At 44.2% G+C, this 23,571-nt stretch overlaps 2 protein-coding genes across 2 annotated transcripts; both read right to left on the minus strand.

Annotated features, from left to right (window-relative positions):
* Positions 1-17,350: 17,350 nt before the first annotated feature.
* On the minus strand, positions 17,351-18,486 carry LOC124699428 (BTB/POZ and MATH domain-containing protein 1-like). The gene has a single exon (XM_047231732.1). The coding sequence runs from the start codon at positions 18,437-18,439 to the stop codon at positions 17,351-17,353; it is 1,089 nt and encodes a 362-aa protein (XP_047087688.1). The 5' UTR covers positions 18,440-18,486.
* Positions 18,487-19,448: 962 nt separating this feature from the next.
* Positions 19,449-21,366, minus strand: LOC124696477 (BTB/POZ and MATH domain-containing protein 2-like). Its single transcript, XM_047229205.1, has 2 exons — positions 21,274-21,366; positions 19,449-20,015 (listed from the first exon to the last, which is right to left on the minus strand). Exons 1-2 carry the CDS (start codon positions 21,364-21,366, stop codon positions 19,449-19,451), a joined length of 660 nt encoding a protein of 219 aa, XP_047085161.1.
* Positions 21,367-23,571: the final 2,205 nt, after the last annotated feature.

Here is a 23,571-nt window from a genome sequence, read left to right on the forward strand (position 1 = left end):
AATAGCAACTAAATAATTGCCATGACCACATAAAATGTAGAATACCTATCACTAATATATGGGTATCCCATGTGTTCATCCTCATCAGACCTAACTAATCAAGTGGGGTCAACCAAGTGAAAACCCTAAATCCTATTACCAAAGCCATCATCATTATTTATCCCTATTTAGCATCACACCATTGTGATGAACCCTAATAGCAACCATACCTACTATTTTACATTACATAACCCTGTTCCACTAAACCCTACTAGTATGAGATACTTGTGAACCATCCTATTTAGGAACCAACCATTCTCTACTTAGTGAATTCAATAGCAAACCCTAGACAACCTCAACCCTAATTGATAAACTTCTTATTATTTAAGAAGTATGTTCTTCAAAAGTTATTATTTTGAAGTAAATAAAAAATCATCATCAACCCTGCTTATAAGGACCTATAAACCCTAGCTAGCTATCACCAATAAGATGAACCAGTCCTGATAGCAACCTTGTATGAATAATTGCTTAGGATACCTAGGCTTAACTCAACCCTACAAGCCCTTGGTGTTGATGAATCCAACTAGGTTGTGATCCATCTAATCCTTACTCCAGAAACCAATTAGAACCATAGAAAACCATAGAACCCCACAAACCTAATTATCATACTTGTTCTTTATTAAAGAACATGTTCTTCAAAAGTTATTCTTTTGAAGTATATGATAATTAATCATTAACCATACCATGTAGTGTGAAAACCAACCACTATCCATTACATGTTAGGATTATACCAAATGTTATTGTTGTGTGCTATTAATGCTATTGTTATGATATGTCGCAACACTTGTTTATGATAACATGTAACCGCACCTGAATAAGAACCTTGTTTGCGAACCATCTAAAAGTGCAACACACGTTGAACTAATCATTACAACCCACCAATCCCAAATCATCGGGGTTAGATCACGCTTAGAGTGATTGCATCTCATACTTATGCATTATTGCATCCTTGCCAATCTTTTAAACATCGTCCTTACCGGACGATGATGCTATTTCAGAATTTGGAGTTATTGCGTATCGAAGACCTTGACTGCATAATCTTGCAGTAAAGAAAGGCAAGTTCATCGCTTGCTCATGTCATTTGAGTATCTTTACCAAATTACTTGCAAAGTACTATGTTTATGACTATTGCATAAAAAGCAAAACCACTATTTTCATAACTATGAATATGACTATGTGGTGGGCAATGGAACCATGGATTGTGTTGATATGGTGGAGGTTCCATTGCAAGGGCTTATATCCATCTAGGATTAAACAACAAATGTCGTCCGGTGATTCTTGTGTCGTAATACCCGTGTTAACCATAAGATCCGGAGTGGGACGGAGTAGTCAAAAGTGTTTCCACCTCTCGTACATCAACGGACGCACTTTACCGTAGACACTTGTATCTGTCAGGGACAAGCGGTAGGCTGGGGAAGCCTTAAGTCCCCACGGCATTGTCCGTAGACACTTGTCGCCCGAAGAATAAGCGGTAGGCTGGGGAAGCCTTAAGTCCCCACGGTATTGCGGTCTATGATGGGTTGCACCTACCGGCGAAGGAGTTTGGTTAACGAGTCCCAAACTGTCGTCGTGGTCGGGGTCCACCCTGAAATCTATGGGAATAATGGGACCGGCGTGGACCCAGGGTCGGGGTATGCAACAAAGGGTGGGTGTGCGAGGTAGCGGAGGAACATGATTGGCTAGACCATATACCGGGCCTCACACCAAAGGAAGTGTGGACGAGAACATGACTCGGTTGGCACCAAGGTTAAGATCTCTTATGGGTAAAGCAACACACCTCTCGCGAGTGTAATGAATCGTGACTCGTCACTCCTCGTTCCGGGATATGGAACTGTGAACGCTGCCGGAAAGGAACTCCATGAAGTTCTAGTAAACCGGTGACGGCTGACGGACATAGTTCTTCTGAATAAAAGCAACCTTTTGAAGAAATGGTTATGAAAACCTGCATTGGTATTAGACTCTCTGGTCCAATATCGTAGCTAGTGCATTAAACACCTCTTTCCTATAATGAACTTGTTGAGTACGCTCGTACTCATCCCACTCTTAAATCCCCTGCTTAGATATGGAGGCATCGATGGAGGATCTACAGTGGAACTCGAAGGCCGAGGAGTCAATAACTACTTCAAGGGCCAGGACCCTGTCAGAGGAGTCAGATACCACATCCAACAAGGAGAAAACCTAGATTAGCCATAGAAAGGAACTAGCTTCCTAAACATAGCTCCTATTTAGCTAGAATCTATTCGTAGCCCCTATAGCTAGTCAAATACTCTACAAATAGAGTTCGTGATAAGATTAGACTACGAGTCGTTCTTCCGGAGTTTATCTGCGATTTACCTCATTGTAAAGTAGGAGGTCTGTCTTGATCTTATGTAACAGAGTCTGTATGTAATTCTATAGACCTGCCTTGGACCCGCATATGTTTCTGTTGTACCACTCTGAGCGATATAATACTAGTGGAACGGTGTTTCATTGGTGTTATATCAGACTTGCATACTACACCATGCAGTGGCATGCCGGGTCACCACAAGTACTAACCCCTCTAATGAAGTTTATGAGAAGTTTGGTGTGAAGGAAGTTTTCAAGGGTCAAGAGAGGAGGATGATATATGATCAAGAAGAGTGAAAAGTCTAAGCTTGGGGATGCCCCTGTGGGTCATCCCTGCATATTTCAATAAGACTCAAGCGTCTAAGCTTGGGGATGCCCAAGGCATCCCCTTCTTCATCAACTTATCAGGTTTCTTCTATTGAAACTATATTTTTATTCGGTCACATCTTATGTTCTTCACTTGGAGCGTCTGTGTGTTTTTATTTTTGTTTATGTTTGAATAAATTCGGATCCTAGAAATCCTTGTGTGGGAGAGAGACACGCTCCGCTTTTTCATATGAACACGTGTGTTCTTCGTTTTACTTTTAATGATCAATGACAAAAGTTGGAAGCTATTGGATTTATTGCTATTTGGTTGGAAACAGAAAATGCCTCATATTGTCTTGGATAATTTGATACTTGGCAATTGTTTTGAGCTCTCAAGTAGATCATGATTAAGCTCTTGCATCATGTAGTTTAAACCTATTAGTGGAGAAGTACCGTAGAGCTTGTTGAAATTGGTTTGCATGATTGGTCTCTCTAAGGTCTAGATATTTTCTAGTAGAAGTGTTTGAGCAACAAGGAAGACAGTGTAGAGTTTTATAATGCTTGCAATTTGTTCTTATGTGAGTTTTGCTGTACCGGTTCATACTTGTGTTTGCTTCAAATAACCTTGCTAGCCAAAGCCTTGTACTGAGAGGAAATGCTTCTCGTGCATCCAAAACCTTGAGCCAAAACCTATGCCATGTGTGTCCACCATACCTACCTACTATGTGGTATTTTTCCGCCATTCCAAGTAAATACTTCATGTGCTACCTTTAAACAATTCAAAACTTTATTACTCCTTATTTGTGTCAATGTTTTATAGCTCATGAGGAAGTATGTGGTGTTTTATCTTTCAATCTTGTTGGGCAGCTTTCACCAATGGACTAGTGGCTTCATCCGCTTATCCAATAATTTTGCAAAAAGAGCCGGCGCGGGGTTCCCAGCCCCCAATTAATTAACTTCATTAATAATTCTCTTCACGTGTTTTGCCCTGATTCATCAGTAAGCAACTTAATTTTGCAAATAGACACTCCTTCATGGTATGTGAATGTTGGAAGGCACCCGAGGATTCGGTTAGCCATGGCTTGTGTAAGCAAAAGGTTGGGAGGAGTGTCAACCATAAATAAAACTAAAGTACATGTGTAAACAAAAGAGAAGAGGGATGATCTACCTTGCCGGTAGAGATAACGTCCTTCATGGGAGCCGCTCTTTGAAAGTCTGTTTGGCAAGGGGGTTAGAGTGCCCATTACCATTCGTTGACAACAACAAACACCTCTCAAAACTTTACTTTTATGCTCTCTATATGATTTCAAAACTTAAAAAGCTCTAGCACATGATTTAATCTCTGCTTCCCTCTGTGAAGGGCCATTCTTTTACTTTATGTTGAGTCAGTTTACCTACTTCCTTCCATCTTAGAAGCAAACACTTGTGTCAACTGTGCATTGATTCTTACATACTTGCTTATTTGCATTCATCATATTACTCTGTATTGACAATTACCCATGAGATATGCATGTTGAAAGTTGAAAGAAATTGCTGAAACTTAAATCTTCCTCTGTGTTGCTTCAATGCCTTTACTTTGAATTTATTGCTTTATGAGTTAACTCTTGTGCGAGACTTTTGATGCTTGTCTTGAAAGTACTATTCATGAAAAGTTTTGCTATATGTTATCTATTTGTTAGCAACTATAGATCATTGCCTTGAGTCATTGCATTCATCTCATATGCTTTATAATAGTAAGATCAAGGTTATGCAAGTAGCATGTCACTACAGAAATTACTCTTTTTATCGTTTACCTACTCGAGGGCGAACAGGAACTAAGCTTGGGGATGCTGATACGTCTCCAACGTACCTATAATTTCTGATGTTCCATGCTTGTTTTATGACAATACTTACATGTTTTTTTTGCACTTTATAATGTTTTATGCATTTTCCGGAACTAACCTATTAACGAGATGCCGAAGTGCCAGTTCCTGTTTTCTGCTGTTTTTGGTTCCGTAAAGGCTGTTCGGGCAATATTCTCGGAATTCGACGAAACGAAGACCCAACATCTTATTTTTCCCGGAAGCATCCGGAACACCGAAGGAGAGTTGGAGAGGGGCCGGGGGCCACCACACAACATGGCGGCGCGGCCCCAGGCCTGGCCGCGCCGGCCTACTGTGAGGGGGGCCCAGGCACCCTCTGACTTCGTCTCTTCGCCTATATAAGCCCTTTCGACCTAAAAATGCGACACCAATTGACGAAACTCCAGAAAGACTCCAGGGGCGCCGCCACCATCGCGAAACTCCATTTCGAGGGACAGAAGTCTCTGTTCCGGCACCCTGCCGGGACGGGGAAGTGCCCCCGGAAGCCATCTCCATCAACGCCACCGCCTCCATCATGCTCCGTGAGTAGTTCCCCCATGGACTACGGATTCTAGCTGTAGCTAGTTGCTATTCTCTCTCCCATGTACTTCAATACAATGATCTCATGAGCTGCCTTACATGATTGAGATTCATATGATGTAATCGGTGTTGTGTTTGTCGGGATCCGATGGATTGTTACATTATGATTGTCTATCTACAAAATTTATGAAGTTATTGTTGCTGCAATCTTGTTGTGTTTAATGCTTGTCACTAGGGCCCGAGTGGCATGATCTTAGATTTAAGCTCTATACTTATTGCTTAGATTGTATCTACAAGTTGTATGCACATGTCTATGTCCGGAACCAAAGGCCCCAAAGTGACGAAATTGGGACAAACTGGAGGGGAAGGCTTAGATATGAGGATCACATGTTTTCACGGAGTGTTAATGCTTTGCTCCGGTGCTCTATTAAAAGGAGTACCTTAATTTCCAGTAGATTCCCTAGAGGCCCGGCTGCCACCGACTGGTAGGACAAAAGATGTTGTACAAGTTTCTCATTGCGAGCACGTATGACTATATATGGAAAACATGCCTACATGATTAATGATCTTGATGTTCTGTCTTAATGCTATTTCAATCCTATCAATTGCCCAACTGTAATTTGTTCACCCAACACTTGTTATTGGAGAGTTACCACTAGTGTAGATAGCTGGGAACCCCGGTCCATCTCTCATCATCATATACTCGTTCTACATGATATTGGAAGTAGTATCAACTATTTTCCGGTGCCATTGCTCCTGTATTAGTATTACTGCTGCTGTGTTACTATTACTACTGCTCTCATATCACTGCTACTTTCACATCACCCCTGTTACTAGTGCTTTTCCAGGTGCAGCTGAATTGACGACTCAGTTGTTAAGACTTATAAGTATTCTTTACCTCCCCTTGTGTCGAATCAATAAATTTGGGTTTTACTTCCCTCGATGACTTTTGCGATCCCCTATACTTGTGGGTTATCACAGTGCAGTACAAACTTTCGCACGGCTGACACATCTCCAACGCCGGCTTCGTCGTGCCACCGCCGCTGGCAGGAACACAGACGCGAGCCCTCGCGAGGGAACGGCGGAACCGGATGACGCCGACGGACAGAAGCCTGCCAGACAATGCCGTCGAAAGCCTGATCTGGCAGTGGCGTTTTGACGATGAGCGCGCTGTCGAGCTCGCGCGGGCCGACCATTCGCGCGGTCGCTTCAACAACGTCGGCCGCCATGCCTGGTGGTACGACGGCGACGTCGACACCACACTGCGCCAGTACGGCTACCGCCAGTGCGTCTGCGGTGACCCGCCGCGCGTCTCACTACACTTTCCGCTGGCGGCCTGCATGGCGCCGGCGGCGCCGACTTTGCAGAGGCCGCCGGAGAGGACCGCATCGTCAGGAAGTTCGTGCACCGGATCTTCATTGGCCGTCGCTCGCACGTGCTCAGCCGCGCCCGCGCCTCCTTCCGGTGGCATCGTCATCTGCGACGGGGGGGGGGGGGAGGCGCGCGTCCTCTGCTCCGGCCCGTCGGACGACGGGGTCGGGCCACCGCCGCCGCCTCAAGGAGGAGGAAGTCGCGGCCTCGCCACCGCTTCCGCCGGCGAAGAAGAAATGGTGGGAGGAGGCCGAGGCGCAGGCGGCCCTCCGTGGCGACGACGATGAGGAGGAGTTCCCCGACCATAATTTTATTCTCGGCCGCGTCGACCAAGACTATCGGCATATCGCGATCGACCCGCGGCAGGCAGCGGTGTGGTCCACCAGGGACCACGACGCAAACTTCGTCGACCTCCACGGGCCTTCCGAGCTGCCGGCGCCAAAGAAGGAGGAGGCCGACGAGGACGACAACTGGTCCTTCGGGGCATCCAGCGACGACGGCAAGGACCTGAACTTCAGCGCCTTCGACTCCCAGCGACGCTAGATTTTTTTTAGTTTTTAAGTTTAAATTCGCTTTAAATTTGTACAAATTTGTTCGAACTTTGTATGAATATCGTTTTCAAAATTTAATTTAAATTTCTAAATTTAGGGAACCGCCGGTTTGAGACCACCGGTATGGGAGCAGCATCCCCAAATAGAGAATGCTCACGGCGCGGCACTGCCGACGTCTATTTGGGACAGTCGGTGGAGATGATCTCGCTTGGAGTAAAATGGAATGAGCAAAGGTGGCACCTCTGACCTCTTTCCCTCTCGTAGCGATTGGCTAACCACTGGCGCCAAAGCTCACCACAGGTTGGCCGCGTCCAGGCCCGCAAGCGCTGCAAGTTGTCCTAGGAAGAGAAAATCGATCTGTTGGTTGCGCGCACGTCGGTATCCAAGCCGTAGCACGAGGTCCACACTTTGTCGGCTCCATCAGCGCTGCAACACGCGTCTCCGACGACAAGTCCTTGTTTTATCACGGAGCACACCTGGCGGCGTCCGCGATCGTAGAGCTCAGGCGATCTTATCAACACGGGAAGGATCGAGTCGCGGAATATTCCCGACAATGGGGGTGAGAGAGCTTTTTCATCTGATCAAAGCTTGGTGTTCACTAATCACTACACATGCGTGCTCTTGGTAAAAAAACTTATCGGGGTCACTAAGGTACCTTAGTTCTCATTTCTTCTAAACATATTATGGAGAACGCTAGGGTTCACTTGTGTAGATCGAGCCTTTTAAGATCTATTATAGCGTACGATGATTTTTTTCATATGAAATGGGAACAATCCCTGGCGGACGTAAATAGAAAATGTCTGCAGGTCTTCACCCGCACGCGGAGGTCCGAAACACCGCACACGATTCTCATCAACGAAACCCGACAGGAACTTGAGGGTCTTGCCCCATCTGTTTTGATTTATATCGCACATGTTTTGTTTTTGAAAAATGTGTGAGATGTAGAATGCAATCAATGACAATGTGTTTAAACTAAAATTGTAGCGATTGGCCAAAAACTAATTTTATTGAAAATGAGTTCATTTTTTTGCATAAACACCGTACTAACAACAATGTCAAAATAAAATAGAAGAATATTTTTTTTTCATTTCCTTGGTGGAAAAACAATGTACTTTCTGTGATATATTGCACAGGTTTTTTTCTCAAAAGAAAAAGGGTATGTGATGTACGAGACAATTACAAACATCCTTTTTTTAATTAACGTATATAGGAGGTAATCATAGAAAAATCATAGAAATTTTTGAAATTAAATTTATGTGTGATGCACTAAAAAATAGTTTTCATGATAATATGTCCTTTTTGATGTACAAAAGTGTAATAATTAACCTGATGACTATACTTTGCTATCAATTAAAATGTAACTACGATTAGGTAAGTTTTATGCATTGGTATACCTCTAAATATTACTGCTTAACTGACGGAATTGGAAGACACTAATTATAGAAATGCCTAATTAGCAAGTAATTATGGCAGACACTAATTAGCAATAGGAATTAGTACCTAGCCAAAATTGACCCGTGTACTCTATATACATTCAACCAATCATGTTCTGTGACAGTTAGTACTCTATCTCTAAAAGATAAAGTTATTTGGAAATTCAATTCGATTTCCGAGTGCACATGCTCCCTCTATTAAAAAATTATGTTTTGAAATATCTAAAAATTTGATGATAAATTCTACATGTACATCTCCATATTATATGTGCGTTCGTCAAACATGCAAAATCTCAATGTGAAATTCTTAGTACTTTAGGGTACACAAAAATGATAAATGTGTGGATCTGAGAATAGTGAATAGTGCATATTTCAAAACTATAAAACCTGTCATATTTTGTCATTTTTGTGTAGTGTACAATACAAAGAATTTTACATTGAGATTTTGCACGTTTGTAGATTCCATTATCGTCTACATCCTAGAATTTTTTTCAGATTTTTTTATAACTTAAAACTATAATTTCGAATTTTTTAAAATAAAGAGCTACATGTAGCTTGACCTCCATTTTGACAAGTCCTTTATTTATTAGTACTCTATATCGTAACTAATTAGAGCCCACAGTCCCATGATGTCTCTACCTACCCCACGGGACTACCAAGACTCCCAAGTCCTGGCCACACACGACTGCCACCTTCTACCTCCTTCCTCTGCATGTCTCTTCCTCTTTGTTTCGCATTCTGTCTCTCAGGCTCGCTCACCAGTTCTTTCATGTGCAGGTTGAGGAGCTCTGTCGCCGTAGCATGGATGACACCTTGGACTAGCAGATCGACGATGTGGACAAAGAAATCAATACCATGTACGAGCAGATCGACGCCTTGTACAAGTAAATTGACGCGTTGGACGAGAAGATCGAGACCTTGGACGAGCAGATCGACGCCTTGGCCATAGGAGCTGTGCAAGTTCTGCTCGTCCCATTCTTGCTTAGCTGTTGTGTTTGTTCTGAATATGTGGACAAACAAGTTGATGGACTTTTTTTTTGAGAAACACAGTACAAACGCAGACGCTCACATACACGCTCATACACTCACCCCTATGAACGCACACACGCACACCCCTACCCCTATGAGCACCTCCGGAAGACTGAGCCGGCGGATTGTATCTTGAAATTGACGAAGTCACCACGAGCGCTCGCTGTCGACGGGAACGTCGCCTCCCACCGAATGAATATTCCGCCTTTATGAGACAGCACGGATGTCAAACCCGGGTTTGAACTGCAGTGGCTGGGGTACAACCACCCTCCTAACCACCCAACCTCAGGTTGGTTCTCAAGTTGATGGACTTTACCTATGATAATTGTCGATTTTATTTGTGCTGATGTGTAGATGTGTAGCAGGTGGTGGTAGGCAAGGTGGACGGCACCAAATCCAGATCAACCACCACGGCCAGCGAATTGACGATCATCGATGACCGCCGCCACCATATCGATTACCGCGACCACCGGATTGATGAGGACCACGCCGGTGTTTGACCGGGTCGGCGACAACCATGTCGCACGACTATTGAGTTAACAAAGTTGACGGTCATCTTTCATGGCGGCAGGCTCCGTAGCTGTTTTTTTAATTTCTCAATATCCGATTCCAAAGGGTTTTCTCATTCTGAGGGTGTGTTTTTTAATTTCTCAATATCCGATTCCAAAGGGTTTTCTCATTCTGAGGGTGTGTACTGAGATAGAATCCCACACGGTTTGAGTTCTCTAAATTGTGTGCTATTTTTAGCCCACTGAAGACGGGTTATTTAGCCGTGTGTAGTAGACACATTTGCACGCCCATGGATAGTGACGGTAAGGGTAGCCGTGTGCGATAGGCTCAAATAGCCGCGTGTGATACCTGAATATGTACTAGTGGGTACAACTAGGTGAGGATTGTTACTTCTGCGCTCGTCCTCCTCTTGGCCTCTCTACCACCCTATAGAAGCTCGCCATGATCGCCCCTCTCTCCCCTGGTGCCCTCCTCTTATCCTCCCACCACTATTTCATGTTCTCCTCCATTGTTTGGATCTGGAAAGGCCACATAACTCGTACACCATGAATGGACCACCGGAGAAGCTCAAATTTGAGGGGCCTTGAGTGTCCTCACTTGGGGGAGATGGTGGGTGGAGGCTAGGGCTAGCGAGACTCATGTCATGGACGATGATATAAGGTTAGTTTTGTCGAATTTTTTTGATGTTGCATGGGTTCTCTCGACATGGTGTACAGTCGTGCACCTTTTGCTACGAACACACGATCAAGGTGCTACAACTGTTCTAATTGCCTGCTGCAAATATTCTCCAAATTCTGCAAATGTCTTAATGGCAGCGTCAAAGGTCGTCCTCCCATATTTCATACATGTGTTGACCATTTTCCTGGATTTACTACGACGATTTTAGGATCAGCTGCAGGCCTGCAGTGGTCATTTTCTACATATCCCTTTTATACGTATTTAACCAATGCGGGTGAATTGATGCAACAATGTAGCAATAATATAAAAAATCATTGTGCGGATGATGGTTATGTGCTGTAAGGATCAGATGGTCGAGATTTGGCATTTTATGACGATCGGTTTTCATCCCCGGGGATGCCTAATGTTGTCCACATATTATTAGCCAGTTGTAGACTTTAGATGTGTTATTGGAGGCACACCTGCATGGTTGTATAATATGCTGGCAGGTCTCGTTTGGAATGGAGAAAAGGAAAGTGGAAGAATATTCCCTGTGCATGGGGAAAATTCCGTTCCAGCAAGCAGAGTTCACACCAGGGTGCGTGGATGCCGACTGAGTTATCACTAGCACTGCTCGACTGGGATCCGTTGGTCCGCGTGATCGGAGGGCCAGAGGAATGGCAAACGGATGAGTGGAGTCGTCCTCACCCCCGACGCTGCATATGGGCTGCCGGGCACCGCGTCGCCTATTTTGCTTTTCCCGATTGTCTCCTTCCCAACATATCAAGAGCAAAGTGATGTTCTGGCAATTTTGTTCACGATAATAAGTAGTTTCCTAGAATATATTTTGAAGAATATGCCATAGCTCGTGGATGTATGAGTCGTTGGCAGAAAATGTCCCCGTGGCTGTAAATGCTGCATGGAATCATTTTCAGATGTACGGGGATAACTTGCGCAAAGTAGTGGCTACACCAAGTAAACACACAACGAAATATTTTTGCTTATGTGTTTATATTGATATTTTTCTATAGAACGTCAAGCTTACAAAAGTATGATTCATAACCTTTTTGTCAATGAGAACCAACCGCATGGTTGGATGGTTAGGAGAAGCGATGATTTCGCAGCCACCGTAGGTTCAAATCCCGCATTCGACACTTTGCTGTCTCATAAAGGCGGAATATTCTTCGATGGGAGGCGACGTTCCCGTCGACAATGAGCGCTCGTGGTGACTTCGTCAATCTCAAGATCCGCCTTCAACGCAGTCTCTTGGAGGTGCTCATAGGGGTAGGGTGTGCGTGTGTGCCTTCATAGGGGTGAGTGTGTGCGCGTATGTATGAGCGTCTTTGATTGTACTGTGTTTCGCAAACAAAAAAAAAAAACCTTTTTGTCAGTTGATTACGAAAAAATGTTGACTAACGGAGAAAGAATTTCCTTTTTAGCTATACGTACGTTGTTAGATAGATGAAACATCTCAAGCGATTTTTCATACGGACAACGCCTCGTTCAGTCTGAGCGTGCTTCAGCTGCCACTCGAACCCAGGGAGCTCTGGCCACCAAGCCATCGCTTGGTTCTCAGCTGGACGATTAAGAAGAAAAATTGTACGCCTTATATTTTGTGAATGACGAAGTATTTGTTATTCAATATGTAACATTTCTTATTTTCCTTGTTGTTATATTTAGTTGAAAGTCTTCCTGAGTTCACCAATTGATCACATCTTATCACAATGCAAGGAGCTTATGTATGAATGTTTGGGTCAACATTTGGCAGACATGGAGAGTGAACCTTCCTCCTAGCCAAATGCCTAAGCTCCTGAGCGACTTCATTACATTTTATGGATACCTTCATAGTTGAAAACTATAAGAGGAAGAAAGGGCGAAGATGCCCATACAAGGTCTACCTTTAGAGGCGAAGATGCTTCGTCACAACCTTGAGAAAGGGGGATAATGGCAGATAACAGTGGGCCTCCTAAGGGGTGAGGGGGATTGTTTCTCGAGTCGTTAGCTAGCTGGAACGATGAAAATGAACAGGTTTGTGTTTTACGTTCCGGTGAATTGGATATGCCATCTTATCGTTGATGTTGTACGGGCATTTTGCCCTTTCTTTTTTTCTTTAATAAATCGGCGTCATGGAGGACAAGGAAAAAAAGTGAAGAACATAATACTTTCTATGCCGTCTTAGCATTGTTGTTGTACGGGCATTTTTCCTTTTTCAATAATAACCCGTCACATTTCTCTCTTTGCTTCCAAGAATTGGAAGCGGACAATCACCTGCTTCTACAATCATCCTTCACAAGAGATATCTGGTTCAAAATCCTTGCCCTATAGCATGTCCAAGTTCACTGAAACAAACATTGACATGTTCCAAGACTGGTGGCCTACAGTGATAAGGGGCCTGTTTGGTTGCTCGCGAAGTGGTTTCCCGGCTCCGCTTATGCAAGAATCGGCAGTTTGGATCCCCACGCTTTTCCTTTTCTCTACTTCGCACAATTCTTAAGGCACTATAGAGCCTATATGAGGAGGCACACTCGATTCGGGTGTTCCTGACGAGACAAGCTCTTCTCGCGCTCGCGGGAGAAAATTTGCGCCAAGCTAGTACGAGCGAGAGATGGCGAGAGCTTGCACGTGTAGAGGGAAATCCCACGGGAGAAATTCGCCCACCACCCGCGGAAACTCCGCCCCTATTTACACCGCCACGCCTCACCGGAAAAATCCTCCGCCACTATTTCTCCCTTTCGATCCCTCCATCAAGGGTGGCTACTCACGGCCGACAAGCAGGTAAGCGACTGCATTTCTCCGGCCGGTGTACCCCACCGCAACAAGTCATCCTCCTCTTCCTCGTTGGCATGTTGACTTCCTCCGCCTCCTCGGACGGTTAGATCCACGTGAGTACCATACAGAGGCGGAGCCAGGATTTGGGCATAGGGGGGCGAGCAGCGACAATCACACGTTGTAGTATAATATATCAAGTTTAGACAAGACTTAAATATCAAGTTATTAACAATGTTTGCAAAAAGCTAATAACATTAGTTAACTGGTACATTTTCGCCTACTTTTTTTAGAAGTTCAAATATAGCGCTACTATCACCATTCACCACCGAATTGATCTAAATTCCCAGCACTAGGTCAGATTTGAAACTGAAACAACTTGAGCGAAAAGAGATATTGTATGCTTTATCTTTGTTTTCCAATTAGCAAATACATAAAATGGAGCAAACAAAAAAAAGGAGAACTAGATCAGATTACCATGTACGGCTGTACATACCTGAATCCTTGACTCATAATCTCTTAGTGCGGGCGTGGCCATCGACAAAGATCGGCCGAAGCCGTGGCATTCGCTGCTACCGCTGCCTAGAGACTAGAGATAGCACATCCAATCAAAGGTTGGCGTTTTATCGCCGCCGCCAGGCGATCATGCGCAACTGGTAGCAAGATAGATCGACCCGATCGATGTGCTCGAGTGGACAGAGTAGACGATGGGCAACGACCGGGCGCACCACACCACGAGTCCATGATCGATGGTATACATGGGCTGTTCTACTTGCTGGGCTTCGGTCCGTGTATGGGCTTAAGTACTGCTAGTTACCTAATTATGTACATCCATTAGCGCATCCTGCTTATACATATACAGACATACAGTACTGAACCTAGCTGTATTTTCATGAGGGGGGCGATGCGTTGGGGGGGGGGGGGGGGGCTAGCCCCTGCTCGCCCCCTGTCTCCGCCCCTGGTACCATAGAACCCTAGCTTAGATCCATTTGCCCAAGCTTGTTTGCTTAGATATGGCTAGTTTGCTTACATCTGGAGGCTGTTAGTTCATGCTAGTCTGCTAGATATGTAGTTTCTTCATGAAGTGTCTGGTAGTGGCAGATAAATGTCTTCTGCCTTTGTTCATTGTGAACTGTGATCTTCGTTGCTGTGTAGGCCATGTATAAGTTCAATAGTTGGTACAAGGATTGCTTCTAGAACGTGTATGTGCTTTTCTTGTACCATCTTGGACTTATACATGCCAGCAGGCAAACAAGATTGTTGTAAGTGCTTGTTATTGTATTTGTCTGCAAGGTATTTGATGTGTGCTATGTTGTAAGACCTTGTTAGTATGCTTGCCTGCCAGGTGATTGATGCATGCTATGTTGTAACCGCTAGTAATATGCTTGCGTGTTAGGTGTTTGTTGCATGGTATGTTCTAACAGGTCATAAATGTGCTTGCATGTTAGGTGTTTGATGCATGCTATGTTCAAAGAACTTGTTAATTTGTGCTATGGTATTTTATTTGTGCTCGATGGCAAGGAAAACTCGCCAGATCTATCTATGAACTCCGTGCTATAGGCGGCGTCGCTCCATTACAAGACGCTGCCTGACAACTGCTGCCCGCTAACGAAGAAGAACATCATGACATTGCCACCAACTCTGTCCACATTTGTTCTAAATAGGGTGTGTGACATCATCAAGAAAGGGGTTAAAGTGGACCCTGGATTCAAGGCGAAGTACCTGAAGGATGTTGCGGAGTCCGTTCTCACATGTTGTGGTTGTGTAGTTGCACCGAAAAAGATCTACAACCATCTTAGACACTAGAGAGCACGTTGCATTCATATGAGCATGGTCAAACGGCTTGAGGGAGTGCGTTGGGTGGAAGATACCACATCAAACTAAGTATCTTCTTGTTTGCAGACTCACCCGAAGGAGAGTGATCTCATCAACCAGCCCATCGCGAACTATGCTCAGATGAAGATGATCTATGTCGGGCGTGTTTCACAATCACCCATCTCTCCCACTTTGATCCACCGTGATCTTAGCCACCGCATGGAGCAAAAAGGCATAGGCCACCAGGTACCTTCCGATGAACCGTAAGTGCAGGATGTCCTGGTTTACTGGCTTTGTAAGGAAATGTTATCTTTGAGGAGCCCGTGTAGTGGGTTCTTGTTATGGTGCTCATTCTGGTGTTGATGACAATGATGTATATTTTTGAGTAGCTAGGTTTGATGAAAATTGATGCCAAGTCTGTATATTTTTTGTGGTAGCTTTGTATGACGAGGAGGTATGTACTAACCCCTCGGTTGATGAAACTTATATTTCATCACGACCAGTTATTCGTGAACTCGTGGTGTAACAATCTAATCCACTGTTAGAACTATGTTTATATGTTGCTCTGCCTGAAATGCTATTCTGTCGAACACCTTAGGTGTAGTGCTTATCATTTTGGTAAGGTCACCACACGAAGTGACGTGGTAACTGTATGCGGGAAACGGCTCGTAACCAAACAAAGGACAAAAACACGAAATGGAAAAGAGGATCAAACCAAAAAAAAAAAGAGGCTTGGGCTTCTGCTAGGATGCTCAAAAGGCCTTATTGGCAACCAATCTAGTTGCACAACGTGACTATGAGATCGCATTACCTCCTACATCTTCCGTGGGGCTAAGTTCCACAGATGCAACGAAAACGTGCGAACAACCAAACAAACCCGAGATTAATTTGGTTGGAGAGGAATAACATAATGTTTGGCAGATTTGTCTCGAGAAGTGTGCAGGAAAATCAAAGCCGAGTTTCGTCTATGGAGGGAATCCAAGCTGTGTGGGACATCGCAGCATAACACTTAAAGTACAAGCAGCATCCATGCAGAAAACACAAAACGCAGGAGTTACCAACAATGCCCATCCTATTTGCATGGATAAAAGTAGATAGATAACATCTTTGTCCTGACACTGTAATGCAAAACCATACAAAGAGAACTAGCAAAATAGATACGAAATTTACTAGATGATATGATCGTAAGTACCCACGCATACTAGTACTAAATTGGCATGCTAACAGCCTCTACCGCAATCAGTTCTACATGCAGGGGTCCAGGAATTTGAGAACACATGGGCAAATAATGCTTTTTCGGTGCTCATAAGTCCTAACTCATGCTCATCGGCTCCAAATTGAACAGAGAAGCAAGGAACTTAAAGCAACTAAGCAAGGCACATTGAGTACGTGTCAAATATGCTGCTCAGCCAAAGCCAAACTGGCCTCCAAATAAAACTTTCAGCATTGATTTCCACTTAAATCAAAGCAAAAAAAACCTAATAATTTTTTTATATTATGAGAATATTTTTTGATAAAAATATAACATATTATTTTCATAGATCTAATCAACATATACTACAACAGAAATGATAGTCAAAGTTCTAAATTAAATCTAGCAGTGCCAATGTGCAGGTCATTGATCTATTGGAACAAAACAAAAATCTGACTGGAAATTCATGCCAATATATCACTTCAATCCGGTGATGTTGCTATGTAAAACTAGAAAAACAGATAAGCGCAGTTTTCTACTTTTTCAATAACATAATAATCAGGGATCACTGTGCATAAAACATGTGTTTTAAACAAGGAGAGAACAACTAGACGATTGCAAAGGCTAAGAAGACTCAGCTCCACGCAGCAGATTAAGTGTGTACAGAATCCCTGCAAAAAACACAAAATGCAAGAGTCATGAAACGATACACACTCCATTTGCATGCTTGGATATGTATTAATAGCATTTTGGTTCACGTTCTTGACATAATGACGCATTCATACATGGAGAACTAGAAAAATAAAAAATAAATTAGCTAATAGATGATATATGATCATAAGTTCCTAGAAATAGAAATACTCCCTCTATTCCACGAAGATTGTCAAAAATTTGGTTGTATCTAGACACTAAATAGCTTCTAGATACATTAAAATTTTGACAAATCTCAGACAACCTTCGTGGGATAAAGGAGTACTAGATTGCCATGATAATATCCTTAACTGCTTTCAGTTCAGCAGGCAGCACTCTAACAACCAGGTCCTTGAGGACAGATGGGCAACTGCTCTTCAAATGCTCAAAACCATCACTTGCCACCATCTCCTCCAAGTTGGAAGGCAAAGCAAGGAACTCAAAGCAAGCTTCCTTGAGTCCATTGCAACTGTGTTGCTCAGCTAGAGCCAAAGTGGTTGCCACCATGTTGGAGTCAATGTGGTTGCACAACTTCTCCTCGCATATCAGCTTCAGCCTTTCAATGTTGTACAAGTCAGCTGCTACGAGCAGATGACTAGCTGTCACCACATCTCCTCTTGTTGCTCCTCCGTCATGGGTTCCTTCATGAGTCAGCTCAGGCAGAGAGTCGGTGTAAACGAAATGGAGCAAGGACTTGAACACTTCAGCTTCCATATCATTGATTTCAATAGGGTCACATGAATTCTCCTTCATGTCACCGAATAGCTCCGCCTTGAAGACAGATGACCGAGCAGCGAGCACGGAGCGGTGAGCCGAGAATCTCTCCCCGCCGACTATAAAGGTCACGTCCGCTCCATCCATGCTCTTCAGAAGGTTACCCAGCTGCTGATGCAAGTCGCTTGGAGGTACCATGACAAACTTATTACCTTCGTTGGCACCCTTCAAGACAGAGATATCACATTTGATGCTGAAACAGTCATCTCTTGGATGCACTGATCCCTCCAAATCTTCATGGCTTATAGATTTAAGATAAATTTCCTGAGATGATCCTTTGGCCGCAAAGAAGATATCCGCAGTGGATGTATGGCTGTGCGACGGCACGGGTTTCCCATCCCTGTCAAGCAGACTAAACCTGATTTTCACACTTAGCTCCTTGACATGAGAAGAATCAAGAACCAGATAGATTGAAACGAAGCCAGGCATGAAGTTACCGAGCGGGTAGTACTTGATGACCCAGCTAAGACCTCCAACGCTGAACGGAGCAGATTTCGCGCACGCGCCTTTCTCCGGTAGCACCGAGCACCCATGGATCTTGACCACATGCGACCTTTTCTCGGATACAGCGGCAACGGAGATGGTGCAGTGCCCTGCCATTCTGGTTCTGGGATAGGAATAGGATGGAACCAAGAGGAAACACTTCCTTTTTATCGTCTTCTTATTAATACCGGAGGGTCCCGTTCCGGCAAAAGATCCGTCCTGTCCGGCTAAGGTGGCTTCCGCGCGTTCTGGCCGGAGCAATCGTCTCGTCTGTCACGGAAACGCAAGAAATACAGGAGTAGCGCGCCCCTGCCGGAGCTAATGGGGAAGGGACTAGCAAGGAGCTTCGCGGCACGGCTCGGAATATGGCAAACGCGGCAGCGAACGCTCAAGGTATACAGTGGAGATTGGCTACAGGTCGAGGAACGGAGGCGGCTGAGGCGTCAATACTCAATATAGCAAAGGAAAAAGGAGAAGCCCTAGGCCCCTTCTGGGCTATGAGACCACAATGGGCCCAAGATGGCCCAATTTGCGATGCGCCTATAATGAATTGAAGTGGGCTGGAATGCAGAGAGAGCATTTTGCCTGCTGTGATTTTTAGGGCGTTTTTCCTGCTGTCCTTTTTTCAGTTAAATCTTAATCTAAATCTTCTATGCATGCTAATACACGAAGGCCCTCACTTGGTGGATTTTTTTAGAACAAAAGATAACCTTGCACGAGTGATGATTCGGGCAACGCTTGGATCACTTCAATCCACCGGAACTACTAGTATGTCAAACTCAAAAAACAGAGAATTGATATTTTTTTCATTTCCAGAACAGAATAAACATGGATTATGCTGCATAAACAAGATGCTTAATATTGTGAAGTATGAAGAACAAGGTAGGCAAAAAAAAAGACTCATCTCTCTAGTCTCTACAAGCAGCACTATAACACAATTCATTCAGAAAACAGTAAATGCAGGCGTCACCGAGCAATCCTCATTCTAGTTGCATGAATAGATAAAGATCGATAACATTTGTGTCCTGACACGGAAATGCAACCATACATAGAGAACTAGCAGAAATAGATACGAAGTACTATAATTACTAGATGACATGGAGATAAGTATCCACACATACTAGTACTAAATTCCCATGATAATATCCTTGGCTGCTATCAGTTCAACGGGAAGGAGTCTGGCAACCAGCTCTTTGAGAGCAGATGGGCAGCTGTTTTTCAGGTGCTCGTAACCATCACTTGCGATCATGGCCTTCAAATTGGACGGAGAACCAAGGAACTCAAAGCAAGCCTCCTTCAGTCCATGGCAACCGTGCTGCTCAGCCAAAGCCAAACTAGTTGCCACCATGTTGGAGTCAATTTGGTTGCACAACTTATCTTCGCATATCAACTTCAGTCTCTCAATGTTGTACCTGTCCGCAGCTACAAGCAAATGACTAGCTGTCACCACATCTTCTTGTGTTGGATCTTCATCAGTTCCTTCACGGGTAGTCTCAGGCAGCGAGTCCGTATAGATGAAATGGAGCAAAGATTTGAACACGTCAGCTTCTATGTCGCTAATTTCAATAGGATGACCTGCCTTCCCCTTCATGGCACCAAAGAGCTCCGCCTTGAAGACGGATGACCGTGCAGCGAGCACTGTCCTGTGAGCGAAGAATGCCCAGTATTTGATTAGGTACACTTGCCTTTCAATCTGTCTAAAACACAACGAATCTCAATAAAATTTGATGAAATAATGTGGCACGAATCTTAAAACAGGAAATTGATAACAGAAACCTACATGCGGATTTTCCAAGATAAATTATGAAGTGCAGTAAAAAAATGCATTGGAAAGATACATCTCTCATTTTTTAATTTTTTCATCTCTAAGACTAGCCACAATGGGAGTATCATAGATAGTATCATGCATGCCATGTAAGAAAAAATCTTATGTGGCACATCAATTAATAAGGAGAGAGGTGAGAGTAGCATCATAGGTACTCCCTCTGTCCCGGTTCATAGGACTTGCACGTATCCCTAGATTATCAATTTAGCGAACATAATATTATTTATATAATACTATTAAAATTATATCATTAGAAAGTAGAACATCTAACCTTTCTAATGATATATATTTTGTAATACATATATTACATTATCATCATCAAATTTACGATCTAGGGATACGCGTAAGCCCTGTGAATTGGGATAATGGAAAGCGCATGGGGTTGAACCCCGGCCGATGCTCCACATCAATATGTGCTCTGCCATTTGCGGCAGTGCTTTATTCGGCTCACAAAGCAGTGATGTGATGGTGCTCCGACGGCTATTCAGCGTGTGGTGTTTGTCTCCTCCGGGCAGCAAACAGAGATTTGGTTCTGCAACAAACCCCCTCAGAGAGCTATTTGTATATTTCTTTTGTGTGGAGTGTTTTTTTGCTTATGTGTTTGGACAGTTGTTGTATATGGAATTGTCTAGTGTGGTCTACATGTGTTGTAACTTCCAACAGTATATTATGAACATGTGGTTTCCTTCAAAAAAAAAATGTTGTAAATTACAGTCTCGCAAAAAGGCAACATCTAAAGGTATAATTGATGCAACCCCATGGGGCTCTCGTAGGGTATCCACGTAAGCCACGTCGCGCGCACTAGTTGGGTCATTCACCTCACTCGCTTTCCATCGATAGCCCACACGTCGCGCAACAGTTGGACGCGGATGGTCGTGCGAGGAGACAAAACGACCGCCCCAGCCTAAGCCTCTCCCAATCCTTGCAGCCGCCACCTCCCCCCACCGCATCCCCATCTCCGGCTCGTCGCGGACGCCGCGTCCCCATCTCCGGCTCGTCGCGGCCGCCTCCCTAGCTCCCCACCGCGGCCGGCCTCCTCTCCGGCGAGCCGCCGTCGCCCGCGCCCTCCAGATCTGGATCATAAAGGCAAAGGACGAGCGGGTCTTGCTGGCACGACCGCGCTCACCTTGGTCTTCATTGGCTCCGGCGAGGCAGGGCCGTGGGTGTCGGCCGCGGCCTTTGTCGGCGGCACGCTGACCGTACCTCGCGGTGTCGCCATCGCTGGGAAGAGGGGCAGTGTCGCGACCCCGGAGGTCAGGGCTAGACAAACCCAGATATCAAATCTGGCATAAGCCTAACCTAGATTTCTAGGGCCTACAGGGTGAGAATCGGTGACACAACAGTGACTCTACGACTGAAAGAAATATATTACAACTCTTAGCAGAGTTAAGATCCAAATTTAATACACGCAGAGGTCACTGACCATAATTCAACAAGTAACGAAAGCAAATTATGTTATCTAGATAACAAGACTGCGAAGGGCCTAAGAGGCCATAACATAAGGCGACGTCCCAGCCCATAAGTCTCGGGCTGCCACCTGGGGAACTCCGAACTACTCGTCGATGTCGAGGTAGAACCCACCATCAGTTGGAAGAACTTCGTCTGAAACAAAGCATGCAAGACTGAGTACAGGGACTCAGCAAGACTTAGTACAACCTTTTAGCAAAGCGGGTATGCGAGGCTTTATGTGGAGCTTATTTTGCGGAAAGCCAGTTTTCCTTTGTAAACAAGAGGAAGCAGAAGCTCGTCTATTCAGACCATTTTCAAAAGGGATAAGAGAGCGATATCAACTCTAGCTCTAATATCATCATGTTGAATCCACCGAATCTTCACCATCACCTGAACCTATTACCTAGGATCACCCCCTCGACACCCTGAGAAGGGATCCTTATTCACACATAGATATCAATTTTTACAATCAGGTTCAAGTTGTCTATGATCATCCCGTCCTTTCCCAAGTCGTCCTTAACCGTGGACACAGCTTTTCGAAAAGATTTACCCTGCAGGGGTGTACAACTTTACCCACACACGCCGACCGACTCTTAGTGCCACTAGTATAACACACTTCCTTGGTGTGCTGGCAGAGGGTGGTCGACCAAAACCTTTCCCTTACTTCGCCTATTCCATGAGTAAAACTAACTGGGGAACTCCGTCATCGTAGGTAGCCATTCTCCGAGGCGGTCCCGGTCATTATGCGCAAGGGATCCAGTTCAATGCCTCCAGCATCCTTCACCCTAGCCACGCCCTGTATGATGCACTTTGAAAACCTTTTCCACCTTTTTCCCATGCGTATGACAAATGGAACTCGCAAACTAATTGACTCATGGGTAAGCTAGGTAAGTTCGGGTCAAGGGGTTCCCATGGGCCCCGTGTGGCTGTACGCTCAGTCTTGGTTCCGAAGGCGAGAACTCAGGTCCTAGTATCGGCGAGAACGAGTCAAATCACCATATCCCCATGTTGCGGCCCATCCAAGCCTTTAGCATGTTTATTAACATCGTCACTGATCTTACCACGTCATCCTGTCAAACTAGGTTCATTCGGAGCTCTGATTCATCAACCGGATGGATCAAACTTCAATAACTAAGCATGGCTAAGCATATCATATATAAGGCTCTAGCGATGAGATCAAGCTCAACCTAGTTTTGCTAGGAGAGGTGGATCAGGAACTTTAGGCTACAAGGAAAGATTATGCACACATAGGATAGCTACAACTGCCGATAAAACATATTTGAAGCGGATGCAATATGTAAGAACCAGAAGAAAAGCATTTCGAAACCGTATATGAACCAGGTTAGGGCTTGCCTTGTCCCTCGTTGTTCGGGTACTGCTCTTCGGTGGCATTGACCTCAGGTTCGCGTTCGGCCCCTATCGAGAAGAACCAAATACCGGAAAGGAAGAGCACAATCAAGACAAGGTACAATGCAATGCACAAATGATATGATGACATGTCATATTAGAGGGGTTCGGGTAAACCCTAGGTGCATCGACAGAATTTAGAGGAGTTTGGCATCGAACCCGACACATGAGAGGGGTCGATTTAGGTTTTCTACTAAGGGTCCACATTTAATTGGGTCAAACTTGTATGAAACATGGATAAACAATTAGGAAATGTTTTTCTAATCATTTTGATATATAATTTTATATTTTTCTGATTTAAAATGAATTACTTATGAATTTCCAAATTTTAATTCATTTTGAATCAATTTCTGAAAATTCTATAAAATTAATAAAGGTTTAACAATTTGGACCCACATGTCATAATTTTGTTATTTTCCAAATATTTATGAAATTAATAAAATCCTGACAAGGGACCCCACATGTCATAATTTTCTATTTAAAGAAATACATAAATGATTTACTCAAAATACAGGGGAAAAATAAAGAAAAAGAGAAATGACGTCACGCTGACGTCATGCTGATGTCC

Source organism: Lolium rigidum, chromosome 3 (genome assembly GCF_022539505.1).
Source record: "Lolium rigidum isolate FL_2022 chromosome 3, APGP_CSIRO_Lrig_0.1, whole genome shotgun sequence".
Classification (NCBI taxonomy): domain Eukaryota; kingdom Viridiplantae; phylum Streptophyta; class Magnoliopsida; order Poales; family Poaceae; genus Lolium; species Lolium rigidum.